Below are 17,309 nucleotides of genomic sequence, written 5' to 3' on the forward strand. Positions count from 1 at the left end.
GTGTGTCCAGACCAGTGTCTTTTTGAAGATTTCCACCTCCGCAACAAAAAAAAAAAAAAAAAAAGACAGACAGACAGACAGTAAACCGATTTTAATAAGGTTTTGTGTTTACACAAAACCTTAAAAAGGCCTCTCTTACAACTTCTCTACGATGGAAGCAATATCATATCTTTTTTTGTTTGAGGTATGAGGGATCCTAAGTCTGCATTTATTTGATGTTGGGCCGGACACAATGCAGAGCAACTTTCTCTCACGTTTCATGGTTTACGGACCCTACGTTTGGGGCATAGCACCCAAGTATACAGAAAGACAACTAACGGTTTCGTCTAGAGCAGAGGCAACTCATTAGACGCTGTCTCACCTTTGCTCTGGGAGTAGTGTGGTCGAAAATTGCAAGAGGGGGAAAATGGTCCTTTGTTTAATCGAAGAAACACGACAAGGGAGCAAATTATATCCACGTTTAAACCATCAATCGTTTGAGCCTAAGCTAGGCCAAAGCAAGGTTTTTGTTTGGGATATGAGGGACCCTAAGTCCACATCTACTTGATGCTGGACTGGACCAAACGCCATATCAATTGCCAATGTTCCCATTGGGGAACTGATCATAGTGTGTTCTATTGATCTAACACAACATTTCTGTATCCATTACCACGATGTGGCGTTCATTGTCTTTGGTGGCCGGTCAGCATTCGGAACAATAGAGCGTGACATGGCAAACCACGCTTCGGTAGATTTTGGACTTAAAACGACTGTTGGTGCGCTGTTGGCAAATGACGCTAGTTATGGAGCGTCTCTTCGTTCAGATGTCGGAGATGCCTGGAGCGATTTCATCGCCCAGTTTCCCAACAGTTGAAAGCACCGATCTGAGTGAAATAGATTATTCAGTTCTGGACAGGTCAGTAGTTATCATAATAAGTATTCATTGAAGATTTTCTGGCAATTGGAAAAGCCATGTTCAATTAATAGAGCAGAACCATTTAATCAAAATTTACAAGATCATCTAGAACACCTTCTTGTAACATTACTGGTAGCATCTCTTTCACATACGATATATAATTAGCTTGATTGTAAAATGCGCTTAACAGGTTTCGGCTGGTAAATAGAGTCTCCAAGTCGTCCTTTTTTTGATCTTTATCTGCACCAAGGAATGGTGTGAATGTTGCCAGCAAAAATAAATCTGGAATTAGATGAAACGGAAAACATGACTGAATAAATAAATAAATAAATCATCTTAATAAAAGTAAGTTAATCATAATGTTGGTTTCGCCCCTTAATAAAATCTTTGATAAAACACAGTTATTAATCCTAATTATTAAAAAGAACTGATCTTACCCAAACTTCGATAAGACTTCAAATCTTTCTGGAGTTGTTCGAATGTCGGTAACAATCCCTCGAAGTTAGACTTCTTCAGGACATCGACGAATGTATCGAAATAATGCTTACAAGCTTTCGGTCGCATGCTTGGTGGGATACCAGCTGATACATAGACAATATCATAGGCTGGTGAACCCCAGTGCCACACTTGGAAATCAACCTAAATATGTATCAATATTAAGATGATACCAGTAATTGTCAAATTTGATTTTACCAGGACAACTTCTGAAACGTCAACTCCATTTTTGCCTTTAAACATCATATTTTTGACGTGATAGTCACCATGATTGAGAACTTCATAAGAACCAGGCGCGTTGACTAACTGCTTGCATTTTCGTGCTAATTTATCAAAAGATATTTTGGTCAGTCTTTCTGAAGCTTTCTCAAAACCGGGCAATGCTTCCACTAATTCCTTAAATAACGAAAATCGCTCTCCAAACATAGATAACATATCCTCTTTGTTCATGTTGAAAAGACCTCCTTTTTGATTGAGACCTTTGGTACCCTGAAAATTGAACCTTTTTACATGTCTTTGAACATAAATTTAAATACTACTTACCCCTGCGGCTAGCTTGAATGTAGCCGCATGATATTGTCCCAGCTTGGAGAAAAGTACCTCAACATCATTTTCGTTCGGGATTGGTCTTGGGAGCATGAAGTATCCGAGCTCCTTCAAGTCTTGAAAAACTATAACCTTGTGTGGTTCCATTGACTGGTAAATCATTCTATGGGATATGGCTATTGAGTATCTACTCAAACCATTATATATTTAAGATACTTGCTTTGCTGCTAACATGTCATTGTAGCCTGCATTTTTCAAAATTTTGGAGCATTCACTCAAAACTTTTGAATACATAAAGATTTCAGTGGCAAAAAGGCCTTCGCCCCATTTCTCCAACATTTCCTTTTTAAATCCTTCGACGATTGGTAAAGTTTTAATGATTATGGAACATTCTTTGTTCGAGTGTTCTTGGGTTGAAAACTTGATCTTTGCTCGGAATATGATGCTGGCAAAGTGATCGCCAAGAGCTGAAGCTGGAGAGATATGGAAGTCGTTGATCTGGAGAATGAAAAGTAAATTATTTATAAGCTAAATTGATGAAGTTCTGAATGTTATAATAAAATACTTTTCTCCCCAGATCAGATCAGATCTCCTATCATAATGGGAATGCCACCTAAAACAAGCCTTTTCTGGAGTGCATTAAGTCGCTCTCCTTCTCATGAACGGAATCTTGCAGTCAGTATGCTGGAACCGGCTGCTGAGTAATAAGCGTGCGTCTTGCTGTTGCGATAGGCATTAGCCTGATCTAGTGGTAACCCTTAGTTAGTTAGTTTAGTTTACTGGAGGAGCTATAGCTCCGAGCGCTGAGGCCATTTTTAGGCCCATTGTACTATCCCCGTAAATTCAATGGCTTCCCGCATGAGTGTGCAGATTCTTTATTTAAGAGAACCTTACCAAGGTGTCGTCGTCTGAGATCTGAGGAGGCCGGGCAGCGGCATATAAAGTGCAGGGCCGTCTTCTCCTCCTCCTCACATTGGCTACACATAGCCTAAACCACCACCCTAATCTTTTCCATATAGTAGTTTAACAGGCAATGTCCTGCTAAGGTTCTTTCACAAGGATTTTCGTCTGTCGGCAAGAGTTCAAATTTCTCTACTCGGCTGAGTGAATCGTTGCAAGTTCACCCTTCAGAGTAGATTTGACAGTGGATGGCCGGGTCCCAAAAGCTGGTTCTGGCCCCACCATGTTTGAGTGCCCCGGCACCCACATCAGGAATGTTTCGATCAGTCGGCCAAGTTTTAGCAGCGCCACACAAACTGGCTTGATATGTCGTTAGTGTTGATAATGCCGCCCGACTGTCGGAACAGATTCGAATGGTGCAATCCATCCATTTTTATCGCATATATTCTTTTGCTGCCAATATCTCCGCCTGGAATATGGTCGTCATTTTACCTAGGGGTCGGGCCAGTTCCATAATGGGATTCCCCGACAACACCTCTGGGCCCGATCCGCCTTCCATGACTGACCCACAGGTGAAAATTATTAAGTCTGTAATCTGAAATGACTTCTGGCCATTTATCGACCATTCTTCTCTTTTGGTGTTTACGATGGAGTATCTATTTCGAAAGATGAATCTGGAAACCATATGATTGGCCAGCATCAGAGTTTGCCGAGGAATTTCTAGATAGACGCATTACCGTATGATTGGCCGCCTTTTCATGGTCCAATAGCATCGAGTCTATATGCGTTATTGGCCGCGTTCCGTTTCACCTCCAAATGAATGGGGCAGATTTAGGATAGCTTCGAGTGCCGCCGTCGGCGTCATTGCTCCAGTAATATTTAGGCAGGGTGGGGAGGGGGGGGGGCATATGAAGGAGGCAAATGTGGGTATCCAGTATTCGCGAAAACCCACAAAATCTGTGGTGGCTAAGTATATGGTAGAAATTTGTCATAAAATAAGCACCGACGATCTGCAAATGCTGAAACAGATAAAAAAAATAAACAACTTGAACCCTGCGAATGCCTATTCATTAGCAAACAGGCGGCAGATACTACATTGAATTCAGATCTACGAGTATGTAACTGTAGTCAAAGTGTAGTGTAGGTCCCAGGGCGAAATGTGGATTGGTACTCACGATGGAGCATAAAACCTGGGAAACGCATGCTAAACCAATACCAACAGCTCTACTACCAAACCCTATCTCCACCTCCACGTGGGGACCACTGGGAGCTCTTTCTTAACGAAAAGCTGCAAACGGAGAAGGATGAAGGCGAGTCTACCGCGCCTAAAACGGGACAAATTGCACCAACTGGCCCTCCAGGGTGGGGGTTGGGTAGGGCTGACAACCCTACATGGAAAACAACTTGTTACGAAGTCACAACAGGAGCCTCGGATAGGATGGATTTTAAAACAACGGACCCGGCAACGACAAAGGAACAGCGATTTGCGCATTTTCTCATGGAACATGCGCTCCCTGTACAGAGATGAAGCTGATAAGCAGCTAGCCGATACCCTGTCCCAATATAGGGCTGATATAACAGCGTTACAAGAGATGCGATGGACAGGGACCGGTTTCCTGGAGAAGAGCCACTACACCATATATTATAGCGATCATCCAGTAAACCATGTGCTCGGAGTAGGTTTCTTAGTCAGCCAAAAAATGAAACCTGCTGTTATCGGCTTTGAAAACATAAGCGAACGGCTATGCACTCTGCGTTTGCGAGGCAAGTTTAGAAATATAAGCCTCATCAACGTTCACACCCCTACAGAGGAGACTGCAGAGTCGGAGAAGGATACCTTTTACGAGGCAGTAGAACGAACCCTCGAAGCCTGTCCCAGATATGATATCAAAATCATACTTGGGGATTTTAACAGCCAAGTAGGGAAGGAGTCCGTATTCAGGCGATACGTTGGCTCCCATAGCTTACACGAAAAAACAAATGATAACGGACTGCGGACTATTCAATTAGCAGGGTCACACGAAATGGTTGTTGGAAGTACCTGGTTTGCGCGGAAAGCGGTTCACAAACAAACGTGGGTCTCTCCAGACGGAACCACTTTCAACCAAATTGACCACGTGTTGATCGAACGCCGCCACTTCTCAGCCTTGATGAATGTCAGAACATATAGAGGGGCCAATATAGACTCGGATCACTATCTCGTTGGCATGGTGCTCCGAGCTCAAATAACAATACCACCTAGAATCCCCTCTGACAATCAGGTGAGAGTGAACACTGAAGCCATTCACAACACAACTCTCCGCGACACCTATAAGAGGGAAATGGATACCGTAATAACCGCAGTCAACAGAGGACCTGGAGATGAAGCATCAACAAATGATCTTCACAACCACCTGAAGAACGTTATCGTGGATACGGCCACAAATATACTTGGCCCCAGCCGCAAAAGGAGTCGGAACGGCTGGTTTGACGATGAATGCAAGACAGCAACGGAACGGAAGAATGCCGCATACCGAGTAATGTTGCATTCTCAAAGAACGCGGGCACGCACAGAGACTTATCACGAACTCCGTCGAGCGGAGAAGCGACTTCACAGACGGAAAAAGGAAGCCTAGGAGAACCGACAAGTCTGTGAACTAGAAAAGTACAGGGAGCAACCGCACCACGCGCGGAAGTTTTACCAACAAGTCAGCAGGATGAAGCCTTATACACCTCGATGCTCATCCTGCCGAGACAAACAGGGAAATCTGATTTCCCACAGAATGGGCATATTAGAGCGATGCGTTGAGTACTTCGATGAGCTACTGAACAACCAGAACATCGGCGAGTTGGAGGTCCCACCAACTGAAGACGACGGACAAATACTGCCACCACCAAGTTTAGGAGAAACAGTCCGTGCAATTCATCGGCTAAAAAATCATAAGTCGCCAGGAGCCGATGGAATTACTGCCGAATTGGTTAAATATGGAGGCGACCAGTTACACCAAGTGGTTCATCAACTTGTGCTCAAGGTATGGGACAGCGAATCAATGCCTGACGATTGGCAACGAGGCATTATCTGTCTCATACATAAAAAGGGAGATATCACACAGTGCAGCAATTATAGAGGTATCACGTTGCTGAGTACCATCTATAAGATATCCTCCACTATCTTGCTAGGCCAGATAGCCCCATACGTCCAGAACATCATTCGCCCATACCAAAGAGGCTTCACTCCAGGCAAATCAGCAACAGATCAGATTTTCTCTGTGCGGCAAGCGATGGAAAAACTGTTGGAATATGGACAACAGTTGCACCATCTGTTCATCGACTTTAAAGCCGCCTATGATAGTATAGCCAGGGTAAAACTGTACACGGCCATGAGGGAATTCGGTATCCCGACGAAATTAATAAGACTGACTAGGCTGACCCTGACCAATGTGCGAGGCCAGATAAAAGCAGCAGGATCACTCTCAAGACCATTCGATATCAACAACGGTCTACGACAAGGGGATGCGCTATCATGCGTCCTCTTTAACCTGGCCCTCGGGAAAGTGATCCGTGATGCTGAGGTGAATGCCGGAGGTATGATCCTCTTCAAGTCCACCCAACTACTGCCTATGCTCACGATATCGACATCATGGGGAGAACCACCCGAGACGAGACGTACAAACTGCCTTCATCCAGATCGAGCAGGCGGTAATTGGCGCGAGATCTTGGGCTGCACATCAATGAAGACAAGAGAAAATATATGGTGGCAACGTCAGCACCGAAGACGAATCAACCAACAACATCAAACCGCACTGGTCAAACACAAACACGAAGAAGAATAAGGATAGGAGAATACAACTTTGAGACCGTTGACAATTTCTCCTATCTAGGGTCGAAAATCACAACCGATAACAACTACGATGATGAAATCCGCGCACGGTTGTTGTCAGCCAACAGAGCCTATTTCAGCTTACAAAGACTGTTCCGCTCGAAAGGTCTCACCATAGGGTCAAAGCTGTTACTATACAAGACTATGATTTCATGTATTCCCCGGAGATTTGGGTTCTTAGCAAGAAGAATTGCGAACTCTTGGCCGCGTTCGAGAGAAGAATCCTCCGAAGAATTTTTGGCCCCCTACATGAGGATGGACGATTCCGTAGCCTACACAATGACAAAATCTATGAGCGATACCATGACCGTCCTGTTGTGGATAAAATTCGGCTCAATAGGTTACGGTGGGCGGGTCACTTAATCCGTATGGATGAGGATGATCCCACCAGGAAAGTCTATAAGGGCAATATCTATGGTAGAAAAAGAAGACGAGGCAGACCCTGCCTAAGATGGAGCGATGGCGTGGGCCAGGACGCCAGACAGCTTTTAGGGATATCGAATTGGTGGACCTCGGCGCAAAACCGGGATGTCTGGAGTTCCTTATTAAGGCAGGCCTAGATCGGATACCGGTTGTTGCCCCGTTGATGATGATGATGATACATAAAAAGGGAGATATCACGCAGTGCAACAATTATAGAGGTATCACGGTGAGTACCTTCGATAAGGTATTCTCCACTATCTTGCTAGGCCGGATAGTCCCATACGCCCAGAGCATAATTGGCTCATACCAAAGAGGTTTCACTCCAGGCAAATCAGTAACAGATCACATTTTTTCTGTGAGGCAAGCGATGTAAAAACTGTTGGAATACGGCCATTAGTTACATCATTTTTTCATTGATTTTAAAGTGGGTGGGTGGGTCACTTAATCCGTAAAGGTGAGGATGATCCTGCCCGGAAAGTCTGTACGGGTAATATGTATGGTAGAAAAAGAAGACGAGGCAGACCCTGCCTTGGGCGGAAGGATGGCGTAGGCCAGGACGCCAGACAGCTTTTAGGGATATAGAATTGGTGGACCTCGACGCAAAAACCGGGATGTCTGGAGTTTCTTATTAAGATAGGCCTAGACCGGATACCGGTTATAGCGCCGTTGATGATGACGATGATGATCCTTTGTTCAGCATGAGTGCTAGAACCAAGTGACATAATTACTACGACTAGTCTTGTAAAATTATCTCAGTAAGACAGTTCTGCACCACGGAAAGATATCACATATGTATGACTTGATGTTTACTAATTCGCTTAGTAAATTAGCTTTAGCTTTAGTAAAATTTGCGAAATGCTGAAAGTGACGAAAAATCTTTATAATTATCCTTCCAACTTTCCAGTATAACAGATGAACTTCCTTAGCATACCGTCACGTTTTTCAGATCCCCATTGTACTCCAGAACTTCTTTCAGAAAATTCGAATTAACCCACTTTGGCGCTTCCAGTTCATCCGGATTGAAGCTCATTTTGTTAGTATCGCTATAAAATTGGACAACGTTTATAACTCAACGATATAACCAACACCGAATAACTTTCCTCGGCTGTAGAAAGATCGAAACTAATCATTGGTTCACCAGTTGAGGTAATATATATGTTGTTGTTAGAAAAGTGGATTAGCAGAACTCATACTGAAGCTACTTATCTTTGTTTTGAATCCGCCTTCTCAATTTATGTATGTATTAAGGGGGGGGGGCACCACATTAGAAGGCTTATTTTCACGTATTTTTTTTAAATTCCTAACTTATTTTCTAAGAGTATGGACCTCAATGTAGGTCAAAATAATCAAACACAAATATTATATGTTGTAGCTGTTGAAAAAAAAATATTTCAGTTTTCATCATTTTTTTTCACAAACTATGGAAAAAAAGGACACCTTTAAAAAATATGCTATCATCCCAATGGTTCATGTTCTTCGTAATTTTATAAAGAATCATACTATCAAAGTTCATAATTATCCATTCATTACTTTTTGAGTTAGAATTCTCGCAAAGGTGAAGAAACTCGTTTTGAGAAAAACACGTTTGAAGAAAAATCTGCAAAGCCGTCTCTCGGATATGATGACATTTCTCACTATTAATTACAAACAAAATATAGCTACAACAACTACAAAGACGCTCCTAGAAGGCTACGTCAAGACTGACGTCAAGTATTTATAAATGCGCTATTTACGTAGCGCTACAAGATTACGGAAGGACATACAGCGACCACCTCCTGGGCGCTCGAGCCCGAGTCTGACCCGATAAGCACTCGGTTCTACGCTCATAAAATCTAACGGAACACGAACTTTCATTTTGACATTTTGGGGCATGCTTTGGGGCAGTTGAGTTAAGAACTAGACAATAAAAAAAACCGAATTTGAAAACCTCTTAATGTGGTTTCCCCCTTAATTACTGATTGAGAAAGAAGAAAATGGAAAAAAGTAAATGATACTGTGGGTGATTACCTTAATACCATATATAGCATACTATTGCCATATTTGTTATCAGTAGAAGCACCTGTTCGAGATAATACATGAAATCGATGCGTTGTTTACACTCGATTTCGTTATTATGATTCATTTTAGAAAGTGTTGATGTATTCTCGTAAGTATTAGCGCCATTTCCCAAGTTGAGGAGGGAGGGGGAGGAGGTTTTAAGTCCATTGCCATAAATGGCAATAATAATCGTTGGCGCAAGAAGTCGCTTAGATCCAGGCCTTGAAACGTCCAAGACCATATATAGCGCTTTAATTACGATGATGATAAGTTTAGAACTCCCTTTTTTTAAAATCGGTTTACTGTCTGTCTGTCTGTTCGTCTGTCTGTCTTTTTGTTTTTTTTTTATACGTTGGAAGGTGGAAAGGTTCAAAACCCACCGCTGGCTCCTGCCATACGGTTATGTGAGACTTTTACTCATTAAAACCACCTCCTTCTCCTTCGCTTACCCCGCGGGACTGGGTATTACATCGCGGGGCAGGATCAGTTATGAACTGCGGTTTCTGTCGTTATCTGTCACTTTCCTCCGAAGCTCCTCCCTCCTCAGCAGATTGTGTGCGATCTCATCAATGTCTTGTGCGACGATAGTTACTCCGATATCGTCTGCGAAGCCAATAATTGTCACTCCTTTGGGTAGTTGCAACTTTAGAATTCCGTCATACATTATTATCCACAGGAGAGGACCGAGGACTGGTCCTTGTGGAACCCCGCAGGTTGTTGTATACGTTTTAGGTCCATCGTCCGAATCGTAACACAATATCCTCCTCCGGAGAAATTCCATGTCTATGTGCACCAGATATTTAGGAGCGCCCAATTTGGTTAAAGCCGCAATTATTTTGTTCCATTTTGCCGTATTAAAGGCATTCTTCACATCGAGAGTAACTTCCGCGCAAGATTTATTGGCCTCCATTGCTTTTTCCGCAATTTCCGTCACCGTGCTGATGGCATTGACAGTAGATCTTGCCTTTCGGAATCCGAACTGCCTCTCTGAGAGACCACCCTCCCTTTCTGTGATTGGTACAAGCCTATTGAAGATGACCCGTTCGAAAAGTTTGCCGATGCCGTTTAGCAGGCATTTAGGTCTATAAGACGAAGGTTCACCCAAAGGTTTATTTGGCTTCAGGATTAGCACAAGCTTCTGTTTCCGCCACTCTTCCGGGAAAATCCCATCTTTGAGGCACGTGGTAAATGTTTCCGAGAGCCACCTTGGAACTGTCTTGACGGCCACTGTCAGTGCTTTATTCGCAATGCCGTCTAAACCTGGGACTTTATTTTCGGCAATCTTCTTCGCGGCATCCAGGACTTCTTTCGTGGTTACCTCGGGAATTTCACCGGGATCTACCTGGACAGTGGGTAGGTTTGACTCACTTGAAACGTATGGGAAGAGAGTGCTAATGATTTCCCGCAGCAAATCAGAGTTGGTGATCGGCGGTGAGCGCTTTCCCTTGATTGTTGCCATAACTGCCTTGTATGCACCTCACCATGGGTCGAAGTCCGCTTCCTTGCATAATCTCGTGAAGTGTTCAGTTTTACTTCTAGAGATGGCTGCTTGCAATGCTTTCCTCGCCTTCTTATATTGGTTGTGCAACTCTGCAGACTCAGACCGGTTTCTGCTACGTTGGCTGTGTCTTTTGGTTTTAAGGCAAACTTTACGAAGTTCTTCGATTTCGGCATTCCACCAGAAGTTGGGCATTCGTTTTTTGAGTACCGTGCGGCGAGGCATGGAAGCGTCACAAACTTTTTGTAACTTTTCAAGGATCTGCGCCACCTTTTCTGGTGCACTTCCCACCGGCATCGCTTCCTACAGAAGTATTTCCTCGAACATTTCTTCATCAAGTTTTTTGGAGGTCCAACCCGATATCGCAGTGTTCTTGATTCGCTTTGCTCCTATCGTACCCGTGTGAATCCGTCTTGTATCCTATTGCTCGTATTTTCGATCGCTCGGTTTCCGCAAGTCCAGATTGCCGCTTTGCCGCTTCTGTCTGATACAAAGACACCACTGTGGAAGTCTTTGTAATATTCGCATATAATGGCAACGTCAATTTCATGTTCCAGCACGCTTTGAGAAAGCAGCTCCTGAGCTGCCTGACAATGGTTTAAATTCAGCTGTAGGAATTTCATTTGCGAAAAGCGGAAATCGCCTTTTTAAACGCCGGACATCGGTAACTGCCTGTGACATGATCGACGTTACCCTCCTGTGTTTCTCTGCATAGCAGGCATTTAGGATTCGGATTGCACTCTTTGGCAATATGCCCTTCTTCTCCACATCTTCGGCACAACTTAGACCTATCATACTTGCTTGAACAGTTTCTCGAGATGTGTCCAAATTCCAGGCATTTGTTCTCGCAGTCGACAGCTGACCGTCTGTCTCTCTGTCCGTCACACGCATTTTTCTCGGAGACGGTTGTAGCGATTGGCACCAAATTTGGTAGAAAGGTGGGAACTGCGAACGCTCACGGATATAGTGAGTTACATCCTTTTACGTTAAATTTAAGGGGGAGTCCCCATACATGCAAAAGGGGGGTGTAATTTTTTTTCATCAAATATAGTCATGTGGGGTATCAAATTAAAGGTCTCGGATAGTAATTTTCGAAGCCGGTCTTAGTTTTGACATTTGTTGAAAAGGTGGGGGGTTGAAATTGGCCATTTTTTTAACGAACCCATTCTCAGAAACTACTCAACCGAAAAGTTTGAAAAAATTCAGGGGGCTTCCACTATATGGTGCCTAGGCTCCGAAATACCCTCCATACCGATAGATGTTCAAATAAAGTTAATAAAAGTACATTACTATAATTTTTAGTAATTGACAGGAAAGCCCCCCTTAAGTTCACCCTAAAATCACAAAATTTTGTAGCAATGTAGTACAGTATACAGTATAAATCATGATCCTGCCAAATTTGGTGAAAATCGCACTATTACTAATAAAGTTATACTAGGTCAAAACTGTCGCTCCTCTGCAAATTCAAGGCTATGAATGTCAATATCACTTGAAAGTGGCTATTTTCACATAATATATGCATATTTTATGTGCTACATGCTAATGGGACAAATGCACACTCAAATCTCTTTATAAAAGAAATACACAAAACCTTTCATACCTGAAGCATCTAGCTTCCGGTTTCCCGACTTGTTTATTGGTGGTCCCAGGTATTTTGAAGCAACTGAATTGTGTAAAAGTACCTTCAAATTTATGTAAATAATTTTCAAGTACAATTTCTCAATTGTTCAGAAAAATAAACACAACTGCTATCGCGTTTTCCGGGCACGTTCCAATTCCTGTAGCTTTTCCTGTATCACAGTTCCTGTTGTGTTTATCGCACTCCAATTTTCTGCGGACCTCAGTATTTCCTCATCAAAATTAAAGGGTCCAATAACTGCGTTGAGGGTGTCGTTTAACTTCCCTCTTTTATTCGAGAATCTTGGACAGTGGAACATAACATGCTCTGGGTCCTCGGGTATTGCGGCGCACTCGGGAGAGTCTGGGAACTCATCCAATTCGAAGCGATGCAACTATTTCCTGTATCCATCGTTTCCCGTAAGGAAATGCCTTAGGTGGTAATTCAATTCAATATGTTAGGGCTCGACCCATCCTCAATACACGCGATCAGTGTATGTGTCCAGAGGCCCTTATTCGGAATTATCCCACCATTGCTACCACCTCCTGTACAGCTCCTTCCTAGTGGTCTTTCGGAAGTCCGCAGTCACTTCGGCGGAATTCACCCTTCTTCTCCGATAGAGACAGTGTGCCTCATTGGCTAGAAGATCAAAGCAAATCATCCCCGCGATGACAAGCCTCACCAGATACCCTCCTATATGCACTGTATACCCTCAACCCGACTGGCTGGTATGCCGAACTTACCCTTCTCTGGTTCACTGTAGTATCCAGGGCGCACGCCCATACAGGAGCCACGTATTGCAGGATGGATTTCACCACCCCTGCAACAAGCAGCCGGCGAGTAGTTTGTAATATTATGCATCATCCTTGCCAGAGATGAACTAGCCTTTGTGGTCTTTTCGCACTCATATTCCAAGTGTCCCTTGAAGCACAGGTTGGCATCGATCATTACCCCCAGGTATCTAATGACCGATTTTGAAACGACTTCGTGAATAGCAACCCACATTATGACAGTGTTGTTTTTCCTGCGATTGGTAATAAGAACCGCCTCCATATTATCTTCCGCCAGGTTCAATTTCACCATTCGGTGCCATCCTTTGATGGCATGAATGGTTTCGCTTGCATGCAGTTCTACGTTCTTGTTATGTGGCGCAACTACTATCACTGTCAGGTCGTCTGCAAAACTAATCAATGTTGTCTCCTTTGGCACGTGAAAACCGAGCACTCCGTCGTACATTATGTTCCACAACCGGAGCCCCAATACGGATCCTTGGGGAATACCTGCTGCGACAACATATTCCTTCGGCCAGTTGTCCGTCTTGTAACAAACAAATTTCTCCGGAAGGTAACTCTCGATTATCCGAGCTAAGTAACCAGAGACACCCATTTTATCCAGGGTATCCTAAATCCACCTCCAATCGGTTGAGTTAGAGGACTTCCTGACACCCAGCGTCCCCACCGCGCAGCACTTACCAGCGGCCGATGCCTCCCGGGCCAGGTCCATGACCGTTGCAATGGCGTCGACCGTGGACCGCGCTCTGCGAAACCCATACTGCCCCTCCGACAGACGCGCGACGAAACGAAGCAGCCTGTTGTATACTACCCTCTCCAGCATCTTCCGCATAGTGCCTAAAAAACACATAGGGCTAAATGAGAAGGATGCGCCAGGTGGCTTTTGGGGCTTCGGTAGCAGCGATCTCCGCCTTTTCCACTCCGGGGGAAACACTCCTGAATCAAATGTGCTTATGAGCCATGCGGGTTTAATTTTAGCTGCCAACTTCAGGGCTTTGTTCGGAATCCCGTCCAATACCGGAGCCTTATTATTGTTCCGATTCATCCACAGATTTCCGGTAGTTTCTGCTCGGTAACCCCTGGGATTGTGAAGACGTCCTGTTGGATCGTTGGTTGAGGTCTACTTTCTTCTTGTTGTGGGAAAGGAATTGCGATTATTTTGATCAAGCGTCGCGGCCACGTCACTTGGGGTGATTTTTATCCACGAATCTTGTTACTTTATTATTTAACTTCGTAAGCAGCAGCCCACGGGCTCGTATTTGCCCCAAGGCACAACTGCTTGTAGCAATTCCGGTTACTTTCTCGTATAGCCTTCTCAAGACTATTTCGAAGATCGCGGTATTCTTTCTCCGACTGCCGATGTTCCGATGCCCTCAACAACGCGATTTTTGGTTCCACTAGTACTTTGGGTTTCTAATGTGACGAAACTTCCGCTGCGGCATTGTAGAGTCACATGCCTCAGTTACCCAATGTCAATAACTGGCTAACGCCGTTCCCTTCGGGTCGCAACCTCCTTCTAAGGCTGCCAGGAATGTCTCTTCCTCTAAATGAACACTCAGCTACCCTGATTTTTCCACTTCTGTTGCTCACTCGACTGTCGCTTCATCATTGGGAAAGATAGCCTCTGATGTCGGGAAAGATAGCCTGGTGGTCACTGTGGGTGTAGTGTTCAGTTATCCGCCAAACCATCCGTCTCGCCAACGACTTACAGAGGTAAGGCAGATCGACGATAGAGCCTCGCCCTCTGCCTCGGAAGGTGGGCACGCATCGAACTTTGGCTAGTACGATGTCCAGTTCAGCGAAGGTTTCAAGTAGGATTTGGCCCATGCTGTTCGTTATTCGACTTCCTCAGTCTAAGGCCCACGCGTTGAAATCGTCGGCAATCATTTTGGGGCTATGGTCTCTAGCGTTCAACATCAGGGAGAGGCGTAACAGCTGTAGATATGGACGCCGTTGACTCCTGGGAATGCCATTGTTTCTTGAATGACTTGCCGTCCACATGCTCATATCGCCGCTTTTCCAGATGAGTCTTTCATCCACGTAGCGCTAACGTAATTTCGGTAAGGTTCCCATATTACCGCCACGCCCACATTCGACTCTTGAAAAGTTTGCGAGAGTACGTTTTGAGCTGCCTTACAATGGTTGAGGTTTATATGTATCAACCTCATTTAGCCCCTCATTTATTGCCTTTGCACAACATGCATCATGGTTCTCCCGTGCAGTCTTTTAAGGTATCTTTCAAAAATTTTGAAGAACGAGGAAATGATGGATACAGATTGGTAGATTTCGGCCTGGGTATGGCCGCCTACTTTTCTGTAAGGGGATAATACGAGCTTCCTTCCACATATCCGGGAATATACGTAAAATAAGTTTTTATTATAAAGGATAATAGGAGAAAGGAGATGTTCTGCTTACATTTTTTTAGGAAGAGATTCAGAATACCATCGGGGTCGTAACCGCTACTAATGTTGACGTGTCCAAGGAGGAATTCGACAATTGAGGGATTCAGAAGAGGAATGGAGGATATACTAGCCGAAGAGGGATCAGATGTGTTCGAAGAGGGGTAAGATCAATGGTTAGGAGTAAAGACCGAGTAGAAGTGATCCCGAAGAAGTTGACAAGTTGCTTTAGGGGAATAGGAAGTATGATCATCCGATTTTATATTTACAGGGAGGGAAGTGGCCGAAGAGCGTAAATTGCGGACGTGTGACCAGAAGAGTTTGAATTTCCATCGCTCGACTGAGCCTTCCATGGTATTTAAATACTGGAAATGTACATTTTTGATCAGAATTTGTGCATCCGAATGTAGGGTTATAAACTTTACCCTATCTTCAGCATTAACGGAACGTTGGAACCATAAAGGAGCTTTGTGTTTCTCACGAAGAGACTTACATACCTCCATAGTGACATTACCTGACAGTTGTAAACCACGATCGCAACGACGGACAGAGTAACCATTAAGGAACTTTTAAATGTGTACACTAGAATTGGGCCAAGTTCCTGATATACAAAAAAATCCGGGAGCTTGGTTCTGAAGCCCTCCACATTTTGGTAGGACAAAGAAAAAGGCATTAACAGCAACGATGATTGGGGCGATCCTTAAGGAAATTTATAGGATGAGTTTGTCGTTGGAAGTCCTTGATGAAAACGCGGTGAGGCAAAAAAGATAGATGGTTCAATCCCTTCAAATGATATGAGTAGGAAATTTTGTATGAGGCTCTGATTCGGGCAGGACTGCTGTCCCTCGTTAACTTAGTAAAAACAAACGGTGTCGGCCAGTATCCTAGTCTATCTTTGACATAGTTTAGAATGTCATCCGTGGAAGTGTCGAAGGCAAACCTCGAGACAAACAATTATTTGGGAGATATGTGCAAAGGTGAATCACGCATGGACGTAAGAGTAAGATAATCTGTTGCGTACTTTTCGTTTGAAGACTGCTGAACCTGTGGCGTAGAGCAAGTTGAAACGTGACGTAGGTGAGTGACTTTTGAGGCATTACTCTTTAATATCACTGGCAGATCCTGTATGGAATATTAGTAGCTATGTCAATAGCCTGTGTGGAGTTGCCAAATCTCCCATCAGGCGCGTCCCTTCGTGCGGATAAGGGAATGCTCGGCGAATGTGTCATGGCCATGCACATGCACGCATCTGGAGATGTGCGTGTATGGGCATGTTTATGCGCACGCCGGGTAGGTGAGAAGTAAACGCCCACCCGTGGATAAAAATTGGCTATGGGAAGGATACCCAGAAATAAAACCAAACATGGAGGAGCAGAAAAAGAATGAAGTTACGGTGCAGGGCTTCGGAAACCCAGTGCCGGCGGTTTTTGGGAGTGAGCAAGCGGGCTCCCGGCCGTCGATATCCAACGACCGCAGTGCCTCAGTAGTGGGAACCTTGGCTACTGTGGCATCTAATGTTACAAGCGTACGGGAGGAACTTGAACTGGCTCCAGTGATGGATCCGTTCAGAAGGAGCTCGATTTTTCGCAGATCCCCTCCCACACGGGCACAAGCCCCCACGATCGCTACCCCCAGTGGGAAGCGTATAGCGGGAGTCTTCGATGAGCAAGAATCGCTGACGCCGATTCACCCGAGCGATGTTTTGGGCAATGATTAGTCTGGAGCTGCCTTTACTGCCCTCGGTAGAAAGATCATGGAGCTGTGTGAGTTTATAAAGGAGCGCAGGAACATCCACCAAAATATAAGGGCCATGATAAGAGGCATCCGTTTGACGTACGGCAAGGCCCA

The 17,309-nt window shown here is 44.4% G+C and overlaps 1 protein-coding gene across 1 annotated transcript; it reads right to left on the bottom strand.

The window, feature by feature from the left end:
• Positions 1-954: 954 nt before the first annotated feature.
• Positions 955-8,253, bottom strand: LOC119659708. Its single transcript, XM_038067961.1, has 6 exons — positions 8,050-8,253; positions 2,157-2,434; positions 1,934-2,099; positions 1,589-1,879; positions 1,333-1,534; positions 955-1,177 (listed from the first exon to the last, which is right to left on the bottom strand). The coding sequence occupies exons 1-6, from the start codon at positions 8,146-8,148 to the stop codon at positions 978-980; spliced, it is 1,236 nt and encodes a 411-aa protein (XP_037923889.1). The 5' UTR covers positions 8,149-8,253; the 3' UTR covers positions 955-977.
• Positions 8,254-17,309: the final 9,056 nt, after the last annotated feature.

Source organism: Hermetia illucens, chromosome 6 (assembly GCF_905115235.1).
Source record: "Hermetia illucens chromosome 6, iHerIll2.2.curated.20191125, whole genome shotgun sequence".
In the NCBI taxonomy this organism is placed as follows: Eukaryota; Metazoa; Arthropoda; class Insecta; order Diptera; family Stratiomyidae; genus Hermetia; species Hermetia illucens.